This window comes from Hyla sarda, chromosome 4 (genome assembly GCF_029499605.1).
Source record: "Hyla sarda isolate aHylSar1 chromosome 4, aHylSar1.hap1, whole genome shotgun sequence".
Lineage (NCBI taxonomy): Eukaryota > Metazoa > Chordata > Amphibia > Anura > Hylidae > Hyla > Hyla sarda.
This window is the reverse complement of record NC_079192.1, coordinates 276,735,983-276,760,439: the sequence shown is the minus strand read 5'-3', so window position 1 is coordinate 276,760,439 and position 24,457 is coordinate 276,735,983. Positions and strand designations below refer to the sequence as shown.

General features: G+C 39.4%; 1 protein-coding gene across 6 annotated transcripts in view; it reads left to right on the top strand.

Annotated features, from left to right (window-relative positions):
- NUDT4 (nudix hydrolase 4) overlaps positions 1-11,320 on the top strand; it is a 46,224-nt gene extending 34,904 nt beyond the window's left edge. For 3 of the 6 annotated variants that reach the window (XM_056574348.1, XM_056574350.1, XM_056574351.1), the window contains exons 2-5: positions 2,812-2,922; positions 3,897-3,941; positions 5,639-5,726; positions 9,909-11,320. In XM_056574348.1, the coding sequence (XP_056430323.1) occupies positions 2,812-2,922; positions 3,897-3,941; positions 5,639-5,726; positions 9,909-10,111 (447 nt within the window). In that variant the 3' untranslated portion in view covers positions 10,112-11,320. Of the gene's footprint in view, positions 1-1,418; positions 2,478-2,811; positions 2,923-3,896; positions 3,942-5,638; positions 5,727-9,908 lie in introns of those variants that run through there. The other 3 variants (XM_056574346.1, XM_056574347.1, XM_056574349.1) reach the window with 3 other exon arrangements.
- The last annotated feature ends 13,137 nt before the right edge of the window (positions 11,321-24,457 follow it).

Sequence of the window (24,457 nt, the reverse complement as noted above, 5' to 3'; positions counted from 1 at the left end):
AATCAATATTGTGCGATCCCTACCGGAGACCCGCTGCAGTCTCGAGTTATAACCATGCCCATCTGCTCTATCTGACCTTTTCACTCCATATACTTGTGCAGAGAAAGGGTCACATTTGAGTGACAGCTGGGGATCGAGGTGCACTTCACCCGGCTTTAACTTGCTATCGCATTGGCTTTCAGGACTAAGACCTGGTGTGATCTAAATTTTTGACATGTCTGGACATCTTGTCAAAAGGTTATTCAGAAGGCACTTGCTTGCACCTTTAACAGCTTTTCTGTAGCTGTTATATTGCAGATGTGGAAAATCAGAAGGTTCAATTTATTGTCACAATTGTCACCCTAAAGCAGGCAGGTATGTAGCTGTGCTCAGAATGTGAGGCAGTCGCACTACATAGTATAGATGTATGGGGCAATCATTGTTTGGATCAGGAATGTTAATGGATTTGTGTGACTGCATAATAAAGCCTGATCTCCTGCATGGCATCGTGCTGTGCATAATGTGTCCACTCCTCTGTATCACTAAACATAAAGTTGCATTTTTGCATAGTTATTCCAACCAGGGACATTTGGAAAAACCTATAACACAAAGTATTCTTTTGCGATGATCAGAAATGTAGCTTTTTACCTGTCCTTTAGAGATGATCGGCTGGTGTGTCTGCTATTTATAATATCACAAGCATCATTCTGTCCATCTACTCCCTCAAGGGACTTGTGTATTTTATATAATGCTTGGTTGTCTTATAAATCTTCTTATAATATCTAGGAGTATCCAGGCACTCTTACCTCAGCATGAAGGTACATTTCTTTTTTCCTGTTGTCAATACATGTAGACATGTAGTAACTCTTCCTTTTCATTTTGGCCCTGTGTGCATTTCATCCCTAGGGGTTTGGGATTATGGCCAGTTAAGGAGACCACCACTGATTGATGGAATGAAGTGTAAAGCTTCGCACACTGTGCTGCCCCTTTATCTATGTGAAGCTGAAGTAAGCAGTTTACAGAATTGCCGGACGTTCCTTAGACTTCTTATTTACTTTTGTATACCACTTGCTTTTGCTGCATAGAGCAGAAATAAAGGCTCAAAAGCAAACAATTGTTATATCAAATAGTTTATAATTTTATGTTTGCCCTTTCTTTTTCTGTACTGCAGTATTTGACTTTGGTGTCTATAGAATATCGATTCCTTACTTTTCTATTGAAAAATAGTGTTCATTTACTGCCATGACTATTTTTCCATTGTGTAAAATCCCTTGTATTAAAGATTAACTGAAGCTGCCGGCACTTGCACATTTTATGCATTCCATGCTGTCATAAGTAAGTGACTCAATAGGCCGGCTTATCTTCATTTGGCTTGAGAATCGGGTTCAAGGCTCAGAATTGTGTAGTGTGTAAATGATTGATATAAGAGACGCATGTTCACTTTTCGTGGACTTCATGACTCTGTTGTATAGTAATTTGTGCCCTCAAATTTATTTTATTTGTTTATTTAATTTAATTTATGTAAACTCCTTAAGAACCAAGCACATTTTGGCTTTGAGGACACATCCAATTTACATTTTTGTGTTTTATCCTTTTTTTTCCACCTGGCCTTTTTAAAGGGGTTATCAGGGAATAGAAAAATAGAGCTAATTTAATTCAAGAACCACTCCTTGTCTGTCTCCAGGCTGGTTGTGGTGAGGGTGGACCAGCAGGGCTCTGTGCCGTGAGGACAAGCGGGGCTCTGTGCCGTGAGGACAAGCGGGGCTCTGTGCCGTGAGGACAAGCGGGGCTCTGTGCCGTGAGGACAAGCGGGGCTCTGTGCCGTGAGGACAAGCGGGGCTCTGTGCCGTGAGGACAAGCGGGGCTCTGATTGAAAAGCCAGAAACCTGCACAGAGCCCTGCTTTTGTCTTCTCACAGAGACACACAGGCAATAGCTGCAGAGAGAGTATTCTTTCACCCAAAAATATACAACTTTTTTAACCAGTTTATATTACAAATATACATATAGTGGTGTCCATATTATTTAAATTTTTTTTGCTAATGACAGGTACATTTTAAGCTCCATAACTTTTTTTTTTTTTTTTTTCCATCTACAGACCCATATTTGGGATTATTTTACTCTTTAAATCCCCATAGGGGACCATTACTTGCAATCATATAGATTGTACAATGCTATGCCCATTTCCAAGTACTGTACAGTGTTATCGGCACTTTACTGATGCAGGCTGCCTCTGCAGGCTGCACATTGGAGACTCGATCCGGGGCGCAGGTAATGGGATCCTTCACCACCATTTTAGCTTGTTCCACCCCTGCGATCGCATTCTGTGGGTATGATGTGCACCACTGAGCTAACTGGCATATGTCATTTAAATGAGTAATCAGGAACATGCTCAGTGCACACAACTTTGGGCACCTAAGAGGATCCCACCCCCTTGGCACTTGTGACAGGAGCAGCTGGGACCTTCAACAATGTTTGTGTGTGCATGACCAAGCTCAGGTATGTATGGACTCCCCTCCCTGACCTCTGTATGTGCCTCTCAGATGACAGGTGCTCTTTAATTAGATGATGACCTATGCCTGTTGGTGACCTGCTGTAATTCGGTATAGTGGATTTCTCTGACTACCCCAGGGCAGTGACCAAAAATAACCAACAGATCATATCCAGTTTCTATTGCCATCTGGTGTTTTTTCGTGCACTTAGGCAAGGTCATTTGAGGTGAAAGTCCTTATCATTGAAAGGTTAAAATATTTGTTATAAAGAGTAGGGTGATTGTGTGTGGTTGTGCTTCTCTGCATCAGTTAAGATTTACAATGTGTTTATCATCTTTCAGATCCTCTTGGTGAGCAGCAGTCGGTACCCGGATCAGTGGATTGTACCAGGTGGAGGAATGGAGCCGGAGGAGGAGCCCGGCAGAGCGGCAGTGAGAGAAGTGTATGAAGAGGTATAAGAAAAGCATTTCCCTCTCCTTTTTATTGATGTGGGTGTTGTGACAGCACGTGTTTATGTTCATCTCATATGCTTCATTTCCTGGGCTGTAAAAGATGGGAACACTGAAAAAGCAGTAGGCTCCATTGTGTTAGCATTACTCAGATAGTTTGTTGACCCTACCACAATCATTGAAGAGAAACATTGCAGCAGCAATAGAGAGATTAAGATCTTTTTGTCCTAGTGCTTTATACTTTGCGTCCAGAACAATTGTGACCTTGATCAAGTTATTCTTTCTTAACCTTGTAGTGTTTAGAATTGGATATGAGTATACCCAGTGCTGATAAATCAGTTGTCTATTAACTTAGGAAATAGCAGCATATTGTGTTTCCATTTGACAGTGTTCCAGTAAAACATCAACTTTCAAAAAGGGTTATGTTTTAGAGACTGCAGTCAATAAGGCAAACTACTTGCATGCTCTATTCTTAATCTTCTGGTTTGGCTGAAGTTGATCTAAAGGGGAAGTATAAAGCTGACCATACACCTTTTTAAAGGGGTACTCCACTGGAAAACTTTATTTTTAACTCAACTGGTGCAAAAAAGTTAAACAGATTTGTATATTACTTCTATTTAAAAAGCTTAATCCTTCCAGTACTTATCAGCTGCTGTATGTTCCAGAGGAAGTTCTTTTCTTTTTGAATTTCCTTTTTTGTCTGACCACAGTGCTTTCTGCTGACACCTCTGTCCATTTTAGGAACTGTCCAGAGTAGGAGCAAAGCTATCCTGCTCCAGACAGTTCTTAAAAGGGTCAGAGGTGTCAGCAGAGAGCATTGTGGTCAGACAGAAAGGAAATTCAAAAAGAAAAGAACTTCCTGTGGAGCATATAGTAGCTGATAAGTACTGGAAGGGTTAAGGGGTTAAAGCACAGTTGTTTTTGGTTGTTTTTTTTTTTTCCTCTTTGTGTTCTAAAGAATTGTTTTGCTTATGCAGGCTGGTGTGAAGGGGAAGTTGGGTAGACTCCTGGGAATATTTGAGGTGAGTGGTCAATTGTTATGGAACATAGTCTAAATCAATAAAAATATATACATATATATATATATACATATATATATTACATACATATATATATTACATATACATATATATATTATATATACATATACATATATACATATACATATATATATTATATATATATTACATATACATATACATATACATATACATATTATATATACATATACATATTATATATACATATACATATACATATTATATATACATATACATATTATATATACATATACATATTATATATATATATATATACATATTATATATACATATACATATTATATATATATATATATACATATTATATATATATATATATACATATTATATATATATATATATATATATATATATATATATACATATTATATATATATATATATATATATATATACATATTATATATATATATATATATATACATATTATATATACATATACATATTATATATACATATACATATTATATATACATATACATATTATATATATATATATATACATATTATATATACATATACATATTATATATATATATATATACATATTATATATATATATATATATACATATTATATATATATATATATATATATATATATATACATATTATATATATATATATATATACATATATATACATATATATACATATATATACATATATATATATATATAATCTCAATGTGTGTGGCTGAAGATATTTACATGAAACTTGGCACACATGTTAATTATATGTCAACAACAAACATAGGATAGGTGATTTAACCCGTACTCACCCCCATTTGCCAGAGGTGGGGTTTTTGTATAAAGTCCCATACAAGTCTATGGGAAATATATGTTACTGCATAACTTCCAAACGGTTGGAGATATTTCGATAATACTTGGTCAAATGTTACTTATATGTCCACTTGAAATATAGGATAGTTAATTTAACCCTTAACTACGCCCATTTGTGAGGCTCGGGGTTTTTGTTTAAAGTCCCATGCAAATCAATGGGAAATGTATGTTCCCACAGAACTTCCGTACGGCTGGAGATATTTCAATAATACCTGGTACACATATTACTTATGTCAAATATAAAGTTATGATAGTTAAATTAACCCTTACCTACACCCTTACATAAAAGATTGTTTTTTGTTTCAAGTCCCGTTCAAGTATACAGGACTTCCAGTATACAAGCTCCACTCTGCATCTCCTGGTAAATGTGTCAATCCGGCTTGCGAGCCACACCTCATCTCACAAAGAGAGGAGGTCGGGATATGACAACAATATATGGGGATGGGATATGAAGTCAAAAGCTTCCTCCTTTCTTGATTTTCCTCACCAACAAGAATGAGGAAGGAAACACCGGGCAACATCGAGTACTCAGCTAGTTGACTTATAAAATGGTTTCCCACCCCATTAAATAGCTTTATAATAGGGCCCTGTTCTTGTAGTATTCTGTCTGCAAAGGGGTTACCTTTTGTGGACAAGATAGATAAAGACTACTTAACATTGAATCGGTAGTTTTTATGTAGTTCCTGTGAACTGCCATTTTGCTGATCCAACTATTACAACACTCCTCTATTTTAAGGGGTGCCAGTCTATTCTACTGTATTTTAGTTATTCATGTTAAACCTACTTTATCACACTGACTTTTTCTTTTCCTTTTTAAGCAGAATCAAGATAGGAAGCACAGGACGTATGTGTATGTACTAACTGTCACAGAGGTTCTCGAAGACTGGGAAGATTCTGTAAACATAGGTAAGTACTGCATTTTGTAACCAGATTTTAAAATTTTTCTAATAAAATAAAACATACAATTCCCACAAACAAAAAATACTGCTAGTTTTGTATTAAAGAGGTTATGATGAATTAGAAAAACATAGCTTTCTTTCAGAAAGGACGACACTACACATACAGCCTGAGAACCGATGTGGCACTTTTTTTTTAAAGAAAAAAAGCTATCTTTTTCTAATTGTGGATAAACCATTTAAAGGGTATTTCAGTGCCAGATAGATATATTTAAAGAGAATCCTTTTTAACCCCTCAAGGACCCTTGACGTACGCCTACGTCATGACACCCTGGTACTTAAGACCCATGACTTAGGCATACGTCATGGAGAATTCCGGCCCCCGCCGGGCGGGGATCGGACCGCGATGCCTGCTGTAATCATTCCCCCCCCCCCAATATGTCGGCAATCGCGGCAAATCGCAAGTGAATTCACATTTGCGATTTGCGCAATTACGGGTCTATGGTGACGGAATATAAGGGGGATCGCGGTTGTCTAAGACACTTTCGTTTTCCCCGTCCTGCCCACCCACAATGGACGAGGAAACGACGGGGACCGGCGCCGAAGATCCACTTACCCATCCGGGCGGGCAACGGAGATCGGCGGGCGGCAATGTCCTGCGGCTGGAACGTACGGAAGCCGGTGAGTTGCCTAGCAACATCTGGAGGGTACAGTTTGAGACCACTATACAGTGGTCTCTAACTGTAGCCCTCCAGATCTTGCAAAACTACAACTCCTAGCATGCCCAAACAGCTGTTTGCTGTCTGGGCATGCTGGGATTTGTAGTTTTGCAACAGCTGAAGGACCACAGTTTGGAGATCACTTTGCAGTGTTCTCTAAAACTGTAGCCCTCCAGATGTTGCAAAACTGCAAATCCCAGCATGCGCAAACGGCTGTCTCGGCATGCTGGGAGTTGTAGTTGTGTACCTCCAGCTATTGCATAACTACATCTCCCAGCATGCCCTTCGGCGATCAGTACATGCTGGGAGTTGTAGTTTTGCAACAGCTGGAGGCACACTGGTTGGAAAATACTGAGTTAGGTAACAGAACCTAACTGAATGTTTTCCAACCAGTGTGCTTCCAGCTGTTGCAAAAGTACAATTCCCAGCATGCACGGTCTTTCAGTACATGCTGGGAGTTGTAGTTTTGAAACAGCTGGAGGTTTGAAGCCCCCCCCCCCCCCCCCCCCATGTGAACGTACAGGTTACATTCACACGGGCAGGTTTACAGTAAGTTTCCTGCTTCAAGTTTGGGCTGCGACGCAAACTCCTAGCGGGAAACTCGCCCTAAAAACACTACACTACACTACACTACACTGACACAAAATAAAGGATAAAACACTACATATACACCCCTTACACTGTCCCCCCCCCCCCCCCCCAATAAAAATTAAAAACTTATTGTATGGCCAGTGTTTCCAAAACGGAGCCTCCAGCTGTTGCAAAACAACAACTCCCAGCATTTCCGGACAGCCACTCACTGTCCAGGCATGCTGGGAATTTAGCAACAGCTGGAGGCACCCTGTTTGGGAATCACTGGCGTAGAATACCCTTATGTCCACCCCTATGCAATCCCTAATTTAGTCCTCAAATGCGCATGGCGCTCTCACTTCAGAGCCCTGTCGTATTTCAAGAAAACAGTTTAGGGCTTGTTAGTGTAAAAAAAAAAAAAATTAAAAAAAAATTTTTTACACTAACACGCTGGTGTTGCCCCATACTTTTTATTTTCACAAGCTTTAAAAGGAAAAAAAGACCCCCAAAATTTGTAACACAATTTCTCCTGAATACGGAAATACCCCCATATGTGGGCGTAAAATGCTCGGCGGGCACACAACAAGGCTCAGGAGTGAGAGTGCACTATGTACTTTTGAGGCCTAAATTGGTGATTTGCACAGGGGTGGCTGATTTTACAGCGGTTCTGACATAAACGCACAAAAAGATATACCCACATGTGACCCCATTTTGGAAACTACACCCCTCACGTAATGTAATAAGGGGTACAGTGAGCATTTACACCCCACAGGTGTCTGACAGATTTTGGGAACAGTGGTCCGTGAAAATGAAAAATGTCATTTTTACCTGTGGGGTGTTAAGGCTCACTGTACCCCTTGTTACGTGCCTTGACAGGTGTAGTTTCCAAAATAGTATGCCATGTGTTTTTTTTTTGCTGTTCTGGCACCATAGGGGCTTCCTAAATGTGACATGCCCCCCAAAAACCATTTCAGAAAAACGTACTCTCCAAAATCCCACTGTCGCTCCTTCCCTTCTGAGCCTTCTACTGCGCCCGCCGAACACTTGACATACACATATGAGGTATTTCCTTACGCGAGAGAAATTGGGTTACACATTTTAGGAAGATTTCTCTCCTTTTACCCCTTGTAAAAATTCAATAACTGGGTCTACAAGAACATGCCAGTGTAAAAAATGAAGATTTCGAATTTTCTCCTTCAATTTTCTTCTATTCCTGTGAAACACCTTTGAGGGGTACAGTTTTTATAATGGGGTCATTTGTGGGGTATTTCTAATATGAAGGCCCTTCAAATCCACTTCAAAACAGAACTGGTCCCTGAAAAATTCCGATTTTGAACATTTTGTGAAAAATTGGAAAATTGCTGGTGAACTTTGAAGCCCTCTGATGTCTTCCAAAAGTAAAAAGTTGTCAACTTTATGATGAAAATATAAAGTAGATATATTGTATATGTGAATCAATATATCATTTATTTTGAATATTCAGTTTCCTTATAAGCAGAGAGCTTCAAAGTAAAAAAAAATGCAAAATGTAAAATTTTTTCATCAAATTTTGGAATTTTTCACCAAGAAATGATGCAAGTATCAACAAAATTTTACCACTAACATAAAGTAGAATATGTCACGAAAAAACAATCTCTGAATCAGAATGAAAGGTAAAAGCATCCCAGAGTTATTAATGCTTAAAGTGACAGTGGTCAGATGTGCAAAGGGGTTAATAAAGTTATATTATTTTGTAGTACAGTTTTGCTAATTGTGAATAATTGTACCACTTTTCATACCATGATCGCACCCTTAGGCTGAAGCCATTAATTTTTTTGTTTTAATATTCCATACATGTCATGTAGCCATAAGTTTAGTAAGGGTGTCTACATTGTCTCAACTTTAACTCTCTGTATCAAGCCTTCAGTGAGGTGAACACCTTTCTGTACTATCACTATAAGGCGGCTTGAGGACAGACCTGCACTGATTAGAAAGTGATCGCTTATTGTTGCAGTATAACCTCACCGCATACAGTTAGGAGACCCCTTTTATTATGAAAGGGCGCATCTATCTTAATCATATTAACTGTTTTAAGTGAAAGCAATCAGAACTGTGAATACAGCTGTGGAGTATAATACAGGTTATGTAAATACAAGATTAGTGATGAAATATATTTACAAGAGCATTGCTGAGATTCTGATATTGTATTCCCTTTTTGATTTCCATTCAGTACAGTATTGTCATGGAAACCTTGTGTAGATTTAGATACAATCTATCAATTTCCATAAAGATACATACATATTTTCTAGTATTCAGTCCTGTATAGGTTGTAGATAATGATTTGGGACTTTGGCATCACTTAGAAACATCAGAAAGAGGTGATTCACCAGAATGTCTACGGGGTGCAGTCTTAGACCTTTGAGCCTATAATATTAAGCAATTACCTTATATCTCTGCATACCAGTAAAATAAAAGGGGAGAAATACTTCACTTTTGAAGAACGCAGAAGGACCTTTATATAGGTTTTGTTTGGGAAGAAGTTATTTTTTCTTTCCTACCCTGTACTGTAATAGTACATGCAGAGACCTATGCAGTTGCCATAAGCAGCCGTGCTAATGTCATAGGGCCCCTAGAGTTGATGTGTCATTTAAGATATATAGTCTTCTACCTTTAGGCTGTATTCTGTGCATAACGTGCATGTAGAAAGTGAATGAGATTGGAGCCTTTTAATTGTGCCGTATAGTATCTGTGGAGGTGTTGTGTCCTGAAGTGACACACTACACAGACGCTACACTAATGGCAACACCCTGTACAAGTGATATTAATAAAACAGTAATTAAGTGACATTTTAATTCCACAAAATTAAAGTGTATATTACAGGACATCACTAGAATATTTGTCATTATTTCTTCTTCTCATTTTAGGGAGAAAGAGGGAGTGGTTTAAGGTTGAAGATGCCCTGAAAGTCCTGCAGTGCCACAAGCCAGTTCATGCTGAATATTTGGAAAAGCTAAAAATGGGATGCTCCCCAACTAACGGAAATTCTGTAGGCCCACCTTTATCGGACAACAGTTCTTTATATGTAACCTCTGCACAGACTTCTGGCTTACCATCAACAGTGAGATAAACTCTGCACTTTACAAGGCGACTTGCTGATCCATTAGGAAGAATGGTCTTTTGTGTTCTCATGCGGACATCCTAAAGTTTAGACCTGGATTCTCTTGCAAAATGTGCTAAAACCAATTTGGTTTCTTTTCACTTTTTTTTTTCTTTTAACCATGTAAAATAGCGTTCAGCATAAAAAGCCATAGGAAGTTTTTTTTGTTTGTTTTTTTTTTGTTCTTTTTATGTTTGTTTGTTTTTTTGCTTTAAGATGCCTTACATGGCCATTTTTTTTCTGGTCTTATGTTTATTCACATGATTATCAGTATGGCTTCTGTGTCGCACTCTGGCATTCTTTTCATACAGCTTTCTGTAAGGGCTTTAACTACTGCTGGATGTGAGATGGGCCTTTGTTGTACAGTGTTAAAGGCTCAATACCAAATGAGGGCAATCCTGCAGAGTACTAGTTTAGTTTCTGTTTGGTCTCTTTAGCTTTAAAGAGGGCTGCTATTACATTACTTGCTATTCCATACTCCACAAGACTTGCAGAATTAGGGAATTAGGTCCCCCCCCTATATTCCTGTGATAGGTCAATGACAAGGAAAAAGGTTTAGATATATTGTTTTTGTAAAATTGAGATGTGTCTCCATCAACCTACTACATTTAGGTGTAGGTAGAGAACTAACCTAGTCGGCCTTTTTAAATGCGGTACAGTAACTAAATATATCCATACAGAATGTATTTTGCCCCCCCCTTCCTCAACTTGGATATACTACTGTGGGGTCTACACACCACAATCTGCCAGGAGCATATGTAGTGGTAGGCTGAATATATTTCCTTGGTTTTTAGGACAGGACTTGACAAATTTCTGGAGCCAGGTAGGCATTGCTTACAGGGAATAACAACTGGAGCATAACTTAATGAGTTTCTTCCTAATATAGATGTTTATAGAATTTTTTTAGCTTGCCACTAAAATAAGCCTGGCTTATGTTGTCTACACTATTTTGTCCATCTCTGGCCTAAGACATTGCTTTCCTCTCATTTGCATTGTTGTGTGGAGTCCATATCTAGGAGGCTGTGAAAATGGGAAACTAAAAAAAAAATGGCAGGTACCCTCATGGTGATGTTTTAAGAAGTAAAACCTTGACATTGTAAGCTGTCCTTATAACTAGAGATGAGGGAATTTACAGTAAATTCGATTCGTCACGAACTTCTCGGCTCGGCAGTTGATGACTTTTCCTGCATAAATGAGTTCAGCTTTCCGGTGCTCCGGAGGGCTGGAAAACGTGGATACATTCCTAGGAGACTCTTTCCTAGGAATGTATCCACCTTTTCCAGCCCACGGGAGCACCTGAAGGCTGAACTAATTTATGCAGGATAAGTCATCAACTGCCGAGCTGAGAAGTTCGTGACAAATCGAATTTACTGTAAGTTCGCTCATCTCTACTTATAACCTCACTGGCATTGGGTGTCACACATTTTCCTCACACCTGATGTTTGGGTATTTAGGACACAAATGGACCTTACACAATCTATATTTCTTTCCCTGTAGATGACATTGCCATAGGTATCATTCAGGTTGACCCACACATGGGTGAGATTAGGGATTAGTCATTTTTATTGCTGACTGATGAATATTTCCAATGACAAAGTAGCATGTCTGTAGCCAACTTAGGAATTGGAATGATTTTTCCTATCTGTTCTCTGTTGCAATCCTCCTAGTCTGTATTTTTACCTTGTCTGTCTATATTACAATGAACACAATGCACCATGAGAAGATGTAAAGGCAGAATGTAGCCGAAAAAATGTAAAGCTATATTGCTTCATAACCTAGATCTACGAGCCATGGATGCATTAGCCTTGGCTGCCAAAGAAATTGACATTTTGGCCTTTTAATGCACTGGTAGTCTAAAAATCAGGGACACATTACTTTTTATTGCATGGTAACTTCAACTAAAGTAGCAAAACCAAACCTCTTTGAACCCTTTAGACCTAAGTGGTGCCTGCGGTGTTAATGATGTTGGACATCTGAATGTGCCTCCTATTCATAGAGACACAGAGGATGAGCAACTTCTCTCAGGTTTAATACCACAGAGCTGTATATACAATTCTGAACTCTTTTGCAACTTTGTCAATGTGAATTGCTCAGGATCTCCCATAAGGAGCATCTTGTTTAGATCGTAGTCTGCCATATTTGTGTGCTGGGGCTATCTGTGTTGTACATACCTTGAGTACTCCATGAGAGGAAAATGCCTTTTTATTTCAACTACCACAGTGAGATTTTGTAGGTGTCATTGGCTCCTTAAACTCTATACTTTGGAAGATCTAAAAAGTTATCATTGGTTATTGTTTCTGCACCAGACACCACTTGTGTACACTATTGTGACTTCTCTTTCCACTGCAAATATACCCTTTATAGAATGTTAAATTCTTCATACAGAAGTAAGGCACTTCCCTAGTAGTAAGTGAAATCCCAACACGTCTCTCATTGTATAAAAGTGTTGTAGATAAGTTGTAAGTTTTCTTCACGCTTTACCGTATTCCATGTAAAAAAAAACAATTTTTTTTGTAAATAATCCAGTAAATCTACAGCGAGTGCACAAAGGATTGTTGTAATTTAAGCATTTTGTTACTCAACATTTTTTTTCTTCTACTTTTTTAACACAAACTATGTAAAATGCTGCTATAAATTAAAATGATTGAGTGCTGTTACTTTTTGTTAAAGAAAGGATGGTGCCACAATTGTTCTGTTAGTTTAATGTACCTGTGCCATATGATTGCCTTTATACTTTTTAAGAGTAATGTTTTGTACCATGCATAATTTCAGTGCTTCTTTTTCTTGCTTCTCTAAAGTTAACCCCTCTTTCTACCCCCCATAATCTCTAGACTGCCCATATTCTTGACTGTGTTCTGGAGGGCTACAAATATTTTACAGATAAGAATGCAGCCCTGTTTGGGTGCACCTCCAGAATTGAAGCAGAGCTGTCACTAGGGCACAGTCTTTCATCAATGAAGTAAAGGGGCAGTCAACAGTGCAATTGAAGGGCATCACAAGTTATATAACATGCAAAAAGAAATCTCAAGGCTCCTTGGGGTGGGAACAGGGGCTAAATATTCTTGATCTTGTTGTGCTCCGTAACAAAGCCTTTTTAAAGGAGTTCTGTAGTGAAATATAACTTATCACCTATCTAAAGGATAGGGAATAGGTTATAGATGGGGGAGGGGGGGGGGGGGTGTCTGCTGAATGTGGCCCCGGCAGTTTGCTGGAAGGTTGCGTGCCAACCCAGCACGGAGTGGTGGCCGACACGCCTCCTCCATGTATCCCATAGAGATATATAGAAGGGGCGTGTTGGCCGCAGCTTCCTGTGGGGGTTGGAACGGCCACCTCCAGCAGACTTCCTGGGCCCTGTTTAGGAAATTGCGGGAGTCCCAGCGGTCTGACCTCCACAATCTATGACTTATCCCCTATTCTTTGGATAGCGAATAAGTTATATTTCACTGCACTACTTCTTTAAGACCCCAAATTTAAATATTTTTTTTTTTTTTTTTAAGCAGGTCTGTGTTGGTTGGCATATACAGTGACATACACCCCACACATCCTCACTGTGTCAGAAATGTACATGAGATCTTGTAGTTTGAGGCAATACTTAAAATCAGTTCTTATGACAACTCCTTTAGTCTAAACTGAATACAGCTTTGGTTACAACAGTGGTACAGCCCTCATCCCAAACCTCACTGTCTTAAGATTTATATTTACCACCTACCCCCTTGATGGGTAATTAGCATCTGATTTGTTAAGGTCTGAGTTCTAGGACCCCCTATGAATAATGAGAAACAGGGCCTCTTGTCCCCTGAAGGAATGGAGCAGCTATCTTTTGTAGACTAGTAGTGAGTTAATGGAGAGGCATGTGCACCGACATTCCTTTTATCCAGGCGAGTGATAGATCCTCATTCTTGTGATCGGTGGGATTCTATTGGTCAGATCTCAGCTGGTGAAATAATTTTCCCAGATTGTTATTCCTGTGCTAACCACTTTCATGTCATGTCAGATCGAGCTGTGTATTGTAAATGACTTGCATGACAGGTCTGGTTAATCATATATAGGCCATAGCCTCGGTCCTTTGTCACAGTAATGTCCGGCCTGTGACTAGAAACTATAGTGGATTATCCCATCAATGAACCACCGTGATTTTTGGAGCAGCAGGACCATTTTGTAGGGTGTGTGATACTACCTTTTACACTGAAAGGGCTTTTGCTGCTTTTCCTTTATTCACATGCTATGCATTGACTTTTCATACCTTTTGCTGGATATTAGTAGTTTTTAAGCTGCTTTATAAACTTATTACCAAGGCCATACATTGATCAAGCAGTTTAGACATTTCCTTTCATATAACTACTCCCATAGTGTCAGAACAACCATAAATATATGTATATATATATCTCACGCCCCCTCCCATAGACTTGGATTGAGGGGGCGGGGTGTGAGGTCACACGGGGGGGCCGAATCGTGACGTCACAATCTTCCGTCCCCGTAGTCGGGAGGAATTGGCCAGAGAGCCTCCAGCGCTTCCGGAAGCAGTTACAGGTGGGTGCTGCTTGCTATATGGCGGGAGTCCCCAGCGGTGGGACCCCGGTGATCTGACATCTTATCCCCTATCCTTTTGGATAGGGGATAAGATGTCTAGGGGTGGAGTACCCCTTTAAGCAATCTCCATGCACATGTTTTTTCTTGCAGGTTGACACTGGACGTTTAAACATAGCTGCCCTGCTCTGTTATTTAGAATGTGTGCCCACTTATCAATGGAGCAATTGTGATGTCCTCCTAACATGTGAATGTCCACGTAAATAATATATACACAGAGGCTACACCATATAAACCAATCTTTTTTGCTTCGTATTTACAGAAGTTTGTGAGAAAGGTGATAATTTTTGATGGTATACCACACAGATGTTTGTGTAAACTGGTTCCTTTTTACTTGTCAATAGTTAAAATCCCATTAGACACACGAAACCAAATTTTTTTTTTATTTTTTTTTATTATACTTTACATTGGCAAAGGTAGTGTCGCCTGACATCATGAAGCATGAGGTACAGCTCTTACTGTAACATGTTATGGAAAGCAATTCACAATGAGTGCATACCCAAGTTTCCTGACTACTGTCCTATTCACGTATATGAGCTCTGGTAGTACACGTATTACACATCCCATTGCATCCTACATAAATTGGGGAATAAAAGTTAAATCTGGTTCATAAATCTTCTGAAATGGGTTGGTAAGCTTGTGTCACTGTAATCTAGAGATTTTGCTGCATGGTCTTTTGTAACAAACAAAGTGTATTTGACAAATGTAAAGTAAAAATGTACAGTATTGATGTTGGTTATCAACTTGAGTTGATGGCCTTTACACTTCATTTTAGTTGGGTATAATGTTTGCCATTCAATCTTTAGCTTTTAATTTGTGCCAAAAAATCCTACAACAGTTACTGAACGCACGCAACCTCTATGCAATTTACCAACATATCCTCTATTGAACAGCCTGTGTAATAGTCATTTCTTTCTGCACAAATTTATTTTATTTTTCACAAACCATGGCAGTATAAATGTGATGTCCATTTACAGAATGGTCTTATCATCTGGTTCCTAAAGCACTGGATCTGTAATGAATTCGTCCATGCAGGTTGGTGGGTTAAATTCAGTAGCTTGGTAAGGTCAGCTGATGGCTCCCACTAGAGCTCTCCTGCCCCCACAGGATAAAAAGAAAAATGGCCGACATGATGGACAGAGGTGTACTTTATGGTTTAGAGAGCGTGGTAATTTACTTAAAACTGGTCCAGGCTTAGACTAATGCTGCTTATTTCTTGTGAAAAACAGCACCCCTCCTGTCTACAGGTTGTGTATGGTAGTGTCGCTCTGCTCCATTGAAGTGAAAGATTAGGCTGCAGTACCACACACAGCCTGCCGACAAGTATAGTGCTGTTTTTGTGAAAAAGAAGCCGCATTTTTCTCCTCCTGGACAATCCCTTTAAGGTTTTCCCCTTGAACTGGATGTCTGTCCTTTTTATGGGGGAGCTCACAATACTTTATTGTGCAGTGTATTCTATTTACATAGTTTGGTAGTACCCTTCTCATTTATGAATGTGAATGGCATATCGAGGTGTACCCTAAATATTTGTTTGAAATGATACATAGCAAGGGTTATTCATTAAAATGATGATGTAAATGAAGTCTAAAGAGGAATAAAATGTGAAATGCCTGTTGCATACATTGCCGTTTTATAGGTATAACATAGAGCACATGGGAACATGTATATATACTTTAGTAACCCATGTCTAATGTACAAATTTTTTCAGTATACAGAAATGGGCTGTATATATATTTTGTTTTTAGTGGAACAATCAAATGTTATTCAGCGTATGAATTTGTTTATTAAAATAAATCAGTCATTTAAATAATGAAAATGGTCACCCACGCCGGTCACTTTGTTCGTATGCATCATGTCCTATTTTATGAGCCAAAATAGGTTTGTTTTACTGTGATTTTCTTGTGTGAGCTCTGAATGACCTGGGCTGGCTGCAGTGGTAGCACTGAATGTGGCTTACGGAGTGCACTTGAAAAGAAAGATGCACACCACAACAATTTTGTGATTTTTCTAAAGATGAGTGTAAGTGTTTGTGTATGAAATGTCAATGGTGTTTTTTTTTTTGACTTATGTCTTTTTACAGACGAGGACAAATTAATAAAATGATTCCTTGCTTGCAATCGTAGGTTTCATTCTATTCATTCATACTCTGGCCTGTAGCATAGAACACCAGGCTGGTTTACAGTGACAGTGTTTTTCCAAATAGCAAAAGAGAGAAGAAAGCGTCTTATAGAGAAACCATGCAATGCTTTTGGGTAAAAAAAATAGAAGATTTTCAATGGACAAGCCTTTCTTTTTTTCCCATAATAGATAAACCAGGATTGAATACAAAGAGCAGTTTTGAGAGAAAAAACTGAAATTGTTTAGTAAAAAACTGCACCATGTAAATAAGACTCCGGAAGAAAAAAATTTGTACAAATCAACTAGTGCCAAAAAGTTAGACAGATTTGTATATTTCTATTGAAAAATCTTAAACAGCTTAAGATTTTATATTAAAAATAATTTACAAAGCTGTATAACCTTCTGCCACCAGTTGGTTTTTTATCTTATATATCAACTGGCTCCAGAAAGTTAAACAGATTTGTAAATTTCTTCTATGAAAAAATCTTAATCCTTTCAGTACTTATGAGCTGCTGAAGTTGAGTTGTTCTTTTCGGTCTAAGTGTTCTCTGATTACACCTGCCTCGGGAACTGTCCAGAGTAGAAGCAAAACCCCATGGCAAACCTCTTCTACTCTGTGCGGTTCCCAAGACAAGCAGAGATGTCAGCAGAGGGCAATGTTGCCAGACAGAAAAGAACAACTGAACAAAAGCAGCTGATAATTATTGGAAGGATTAAGATTTTTACAAAGTAAATTACAAATCTGTTTAACTTTCTGAAGCCAGTTGATATAACTGTCCGGGTAGGACAGTGCGGTTTCGTGCCGGTCAGGCACTTCCTCAAGCTACACGCTACGGTGCATGTAGCTTGAGGAAGTGCCTGACTGGCAGGAAACCGCGCTGTCCTACCCGCACCCCCCCTGCCTCGTACCCTGTCTCCCCCCTGCATGATGTGCATCTGTGATTTCCTTGTGGAATAAAATACGTTTCTGCAGAATGGTGAGTCCCCGAGCCTTTGTTCTTTCTCCTTTTACATTGAAGGATTAAAATGATACCCATGATTACATACTTTTCTATTATTGTTGCACTAAAAAAAATAAAAATTTATAACTTTTTAACCAAATTAGTACGTTTAAAATCCCTCTATTTTTACAACCTATAACTTTCACTTTTACGTATAAGCTGAGGTATGAGGGCTAATTTTTTGTTCCGTGATCTGTACTTTTTATGGATACCAAATTAGTGTGTAAAACTTTTTTATATATATATATATATAGTGACAAAGCAGCAATTTTGAAGTTGTTGTTTGTTTTTATTTTTTTTTTACGTTTACGCCATTCACCGTACGGGATCATCAACATTATATTTTAATAAAAGAAAAGGCAAAGCTACCGGCATTGCTGTATGACGGCAATGGGCATGCAACAGGTGAGGTGAATGGAGCAGGAATCCTCCTTGGGTGCTAAGTCCGAAACAGAACAAATTCGACATCCACATGAAAAGAAATGTAGACTGCACTCACCAGGGAAACACTTCAACTTCTTTATTGTTCTTCAACCATCGTGTCAAATTATGGGAGTGGTGTCAGACATGGTGTAGCCCCATTCTTTTCCTTTTCACAAGTGGTAAAAGAAGAAAAAGACCCCAAAAATTTCTAACCCAATTTCTTCTGAGTACGGAACTACCCCATATGTGTACATAAAATGCTCTGTGGACGAACTACATGGCTCAGGAGTGAGAGCGCCATGTACATTTAAGGCCTAAATTGGTGATTTGCACAGGGGTGGTTGATCGCTACAGCGGTTCCGACATGAACGCAAAAAAAAAAAAACACGTGACTCCATTTTGCAAACTACACCCCTCCCGGAATATAACAAGGGGTATAGTGAGCCTTAACAACCCACAGGTCTTTGACATATTTTCGTTTAAGTTGGACATGAAAATTAAAAATTTGTTTTTTTTTCCTGAAATGCTGGTGTTACCCCAAATTTTTCATTTTCACAAGGGGAAATAGGAATAAAAGCCCCCCCAAAATTTGTAACCCATTTCTTCTGAGTATATAAATACCCCATATGTGGATGTAAAGTGCTCTGCGGGCAAACTACAATGCTCAGAAGAGAAGGAGCGACATTGGGCTTTTTGAGAGAATTAGGCTGGAATTGAAGGCTATGTGTGTTTACAAAGCCCCCATGGTGCCAGAAGAGTGGACCCCCTCCACATGTGATCCCATTTTGGAAACTACACCCCTCACAGAATGTAAAAAGGGGTGCAGTGAGCATTTATGCCCCACAGGTGTCTGACAGATTTTTTGAACAGTCGTCCATAAAATGAAAAATGTAATTTTTCATTTGCACAGCCCACTGTTCCAAAGCTCTGTCAAATGCCAGTGGGGTGTAAATACTCACTGCACCCCTTATTAAATTCTGTGAGGGGTGTAGTTTCCAAAATAGTATTTTTTTTTATTTTTTACTGTTCTGGCATCATGGGGGCCTCCTAAATGCGACATGCCCCCAAAAACCATTTTAGCAAAATTCGCTCTCCAAAAGCCCAATGTTGCTCCTTCCCTTCTGAGCCCTCTAGTGCACCCGCAGATCACTTTACATCCACATATGAGGTATTTCCTCACACGAGAGAAATGGGGTTACAAATTTTGTGGGGCATTTTCTCCTATTACTCCTTGTGAAAATGAAAAGTTTGGGGTAACATCAGCATTTTAGTGTTAAAAATCTAATTTTTCATTTACATGTCACACTTTAACAAAAGTTCGTCAATCACCTGTGGGGTGTTAAGGCTCACTGTACCCCTTGTTACATTCCTTGAGGGGTGCAGTTTACAAAATAGTAGGCCATATGTTTTTTTTTTTTGTGCTGTTCTGGCACCATAGGGGCTTCCTAAATGCGACATGCCCCCCCAAAAACCATTTCAGCAAAATTTGCTTTCCAAAAGCCAAATGTGACTCCTCTTCTGAGCATTGTAGTTTGCCCGCAGAACATTTTAGGTCCTAACGGGGTATTTCCATACCAATTTTGGGGGGCATTTTCTCCCATTACCCTTTGTAAAAATGGCAAATTTGGGGGGAAAAACTGCACTTTAGGGAAAAAAAATATTTTTTCATTTACACATCCGACTTTAACGAAAAGTCATCAAACACCTGTGGGGTGTTAGGGCTCACTGGACCCCTTGTTACTTGCCTTGAGGGGTGTAGTTTCCAAAATAGTATGCCATGTGGGGGTTTTCTGCTGTTCTGGCACCATAGGGGCTTCCTAAATGTGACATGCTACCAAAAAACCATTTCAGAAAAATTCACTCTTCAAAATCCCATTGTTGCTCCTTCCCTTCTGAGCCCTCTACTGTGCCCACCGAACACTTGACATACACATATGAGGTATTTCCTTACTCGAGAGAAATTGGGTTACAAATTTTGGGTGGCTTTTACTCCTGTTACCCCTTGTAAAAAATTCTAAAACTGGGTCTACAAAAACATGCGAGTGTAAAAAATTTATAAACTTTCTGAATGTCATTTTGAATATTTTGAGGGTGCAGTTTTCATAATGGGTCATTTATGGGGTATTTCTAATATGAAGGCCCTTCAAATCCACTTCAAACCTGAACTGGTCCCTGAAAAATACCGATTTAGAAAATTTTGTGAAAAATCGGAAAATTGCTGCAGAACTTTGAAGCCCTCTGATGTTTTCCAAAAGTAAAAACATCTCAACTTTATGATGAAAATATATTGTATATGTGATTCAATATATAATTTTTTTTGGAATGTCTGTTTTCCTTACAAGCAGAGAGCTTCAAAGTTAGAAAAATGCTAAATTTTCAACTTTTTCATCAAGTATCGACATAAATTTACCACTAACATAAAGTAGAATATGTCACGAAAAAACAATCTCTGAATCAGAATGAAAAGTAAAAGCATCCCAGAGTTATTAATGCTTAAAGTGACAGTGGTCAGAATTGAAAAAAATTCTCCCATCCTTAGGGTTATAATGGGCTCCGTCCCCAAGGGGTTAAAAAAAAAAGTTTTCCACCGGAGTAGCCGGACAAAAGGTTTGCGGTTGTTCCATCCTCTATCAAACAGAAATATCCTTTTCTGGAGCAGGACTGTGTGAATTGGGATAGGTCCCCTATGATTTACCCACCAGTAGCAAAGGTCGCTAAGAAAGCTGCATTACCTTTTGAGGACATGAGGTTTGGTACCCCTAGGGATCAACTTTTTGCATCTATACCTACACTGGGCAACTGCAGCGGACTTTATATCCTCAGCGGATTCATTGAGGCTTTCAGCAAGAGCTTCAGCTTTGTCAAACTCAGCCAGGAGCGCTCTTTGGCTGAAGGAGTGGAAGGGTGACATCCCATCCAAATCCAAGTTGTGTGTTCCATGTGAAGGAAACTATTTATTTGACAAAGCATTAGATCAGGTCCCAGAGAGAGCCTCAGATAGGAAAAAGAGCTTCCCTTCAGTCCCTTCCTTTCCTTTTCCCAATAGAAAGCCCTTTCGGGGGAGGGGGGACGTGCGTAGAGGGTCCTTCAAGTCCAAGAATTCTAGAGGCCAGAGAAAGGGAAGAGGATTTATGTTTATCACCCCTGACTCAGCTAAAAAAAAAAGAAGAAAAAAAAAACAGGTCAGCAATGACTGGAGGTTCCTGGTGGGAGGCAGGTTACCCCACTTCTATCCTCAGTGGGAGAAGATATCTGCAAGCCACTGGGTCCTTTTCACAATAAAGCATGGTTTGAAAATTACCTTTTCATGTCTTCCCTTCCAGCTTCCAGAGTTGTAGTTACAGATCTGACTTCGCTCAGATCGCTCACATCCAGAAAAGCAGGCTGTACTCGAGAAATAAGTTTTTTCCCTTCTAGACAAGAAGGTTCTGGCTCGGGTTTCAGTACAAGATAGAAGAGAGGGATTTTACTCAACCCTGTTTTCTGTAAGCAAGCCAAATGACTCTTTCTGTACCTTTAATAAATTCAAAGTTGCTGAATCGTTCCTTGAGATACGACAGGTTTCGCATGGAGACTGTTTAGTCGGCAATCCTGAACCTGAGCCAGAACTTTTACATTGTCACCCTGGATTTAAAGGACGCATACTACCATGTCCCGATTTTTCAGGATCACCAGAAATAACTCAGGGTGTCCGTAGTGGTAGGGGGATTCCTGATGCATCTGCAATTTGAGGCTCTTACTTTCAGTCTCTCCCAGGCTCCAAGGGTCTTCACGAAGCTGATGAGAGAAATGATAACTCATGTGAGGGAGCAGGATGTCGTCATTGTTCCTTATTTGGACAACTTACTGATTGTTTTCGATTCAAGGGAGCTCCGGTTAAAGCAGGTCCAGATAGTACAGGACATTTTGGTAAAACTGGGTCTGGAAGTGAATCTAGACAAATCCCTAGACATCTTATAGACTTCTTTGCCTCCAGAACAAACAGGAAGGTGGGGAGATGGTCTTCTGTATGCCTTTCCTCCCATCAGACTTCTACCTCAAGTCCTTAGAAAAATAAAACTAGACAAGGCCGTGGTAATAGTTATTGCTCCCTTCTGGCCAAGAAGGGTCTGGTTCACATGGCTCCTGAAGCTCTCCGTTGTACCTCCCTGGATCCTCCCAGAATCTCCGAACCTTCTCAGCCAGGACCCAGTGTTTCATCCAGAGATTTCCAATCTTCATCTGACGGCTTGGCTGTTGAAAGGAACATTCTAGTTCAGAGGGGGCTTTCAAGACCCTATTGGCCTGTAGTAAAAAGGTGACAGCCCAGATTTACCTTATAACCTGGAAGGCTTTTTTGGGGTTTGTGGGTTAATGTGTGGGAAGCCCCTAATATTCCTCTGGTAGTAGATTTTTTTTATAGGAGGCCTGGACAAAAAGCTCTGTCCTAGCACCATTAAGGTTCAGGTTTCTGCACTTATTTTTGCATTGTTTGATTATAAGTTGGCTGAGCACCTTTTGGGTCAAAAGATTCATTAAAGCAGCAGTTAGATTAAGTCCAGTAGTCAAACCATCTTCTTCTCCCTGGGATCTTCATTTAGTCCTGAATAGTTTAACTACATGGTCATAAATGTTGGCACCACTGAAATTTTTCAAGAAAATGAAGTATTTCTCACAGAAAAGGATTGTAGTAACACATGTTTTGCTATACACATGTTTATTCCCTTTGTGTGTATTGGAACTAAAAAAAAAAATTGGAAAAAAAGCTAATTGTACATAATTTCACACTAAACTCCAAAAATGGTCTGGACAAAATTATTGGTACCCTTTCAAAATTGTGGAAAAATAAGATTGTTTCAAGCATGTGGTGCTCCTTTAAACTCACCTGGGGCAAGTAACAGGTGTGGGCAACATAAAAATCACACCTGAAAGCAGATAAAAAGGAGAGAAGTTCACTTAGTCTTGGCACTGTGTGTGCCACACTAAGCATGGACAACAGAAAGAGGAGAAGAGAACTGCCTGAGGACTTGAGAACCAAAATTGTGGAAAAATATCAACAATCTCAAGGTTACAAGTCCATTTCCAGAGATCTAGATTTGCCTTTGTCCACATTGCGCAACATTATCAAGAAGTTTGCAACCCATGGCACTGTAGCTAATCTCTCTGGGCGTGAACGGAAGAGAAAAATTGATGAAAGGTGTCAACGCAGGATAGTCCGGATGGGGGATAAGCAGCTCCAAACAAGCTGCAAATATATTCAAGCTGTCCTGCAGGCTCAGGAAGCATCAGTGTCAGCCAAACTATCCGTCAACATTTAAATGAAATGAAACGCTATGGCAGGAGACCCAGGAGGACCGCACTGCTGACACAGAGACATAAAAAAGCAAGATCACATTTTGCCAAAATGAACTTGAGTAACCTAAAATCCTTCTGAGAAAACATCTTGTGGACAGATGAGACCAAGATAGAGCTTTTTGGTAAAGCACATAATTCTACTGTTTACCGAAAATGGAATGAGGCCAACAAAGAAAAAAAACACAGTACCTACAGTAAAATATAGTGGAGGTTCAATGATGTTTTGGGGTTGTTTTGCTGCCTCTGGCACTGGGTGCCTTGAATGTGTGCAAGGCCTCGTGAAATCTGAGGATTACCAACAGATTTTGGGTCACACTGTACAGCCCAGTGTCAGAAAGCTGGGTTTGTGTCCGAGATCTTGGGGCTTCCAGCAGGACAATGACCCCAAACATATGTCAAAAAGCACCCAGAAATGGATGGCAACAAAGCACTGGAGAGTTCTGGAGTGGCCAGCAATGAGTCCAGATATAAATCCCATTGAACACTTATGGAGAGATCTTAAAATTGCTGTTGGGAAAATGCGCCCTTCCAATAAGAGAGACCTGGAGCAGTTTGCAAAGGAAGAGTGGTCCAACATTCCGGCTGAGAGGTGTAAGGAGCTTATTGATGGTTATAGGAAGTGACTGATTTCAGTTATTTTTTCCAAAGTGTGTGCAACCAAGTATTAAGTTAGGGGTGCCAATAATTTTGTCCAGACCATTTTTGGAGTTTGGTGTGACATTATGTCCAATTTGCTTTTTTCCTCCCTTTTTTGGTTTAGTTCCAATACACACAAAGGGAACAAACGTGTGTATAGCAAAACATGTGTTACTACAATTCTTTTCTGTGAGAAATACTTCACTTTCTTGAAAAA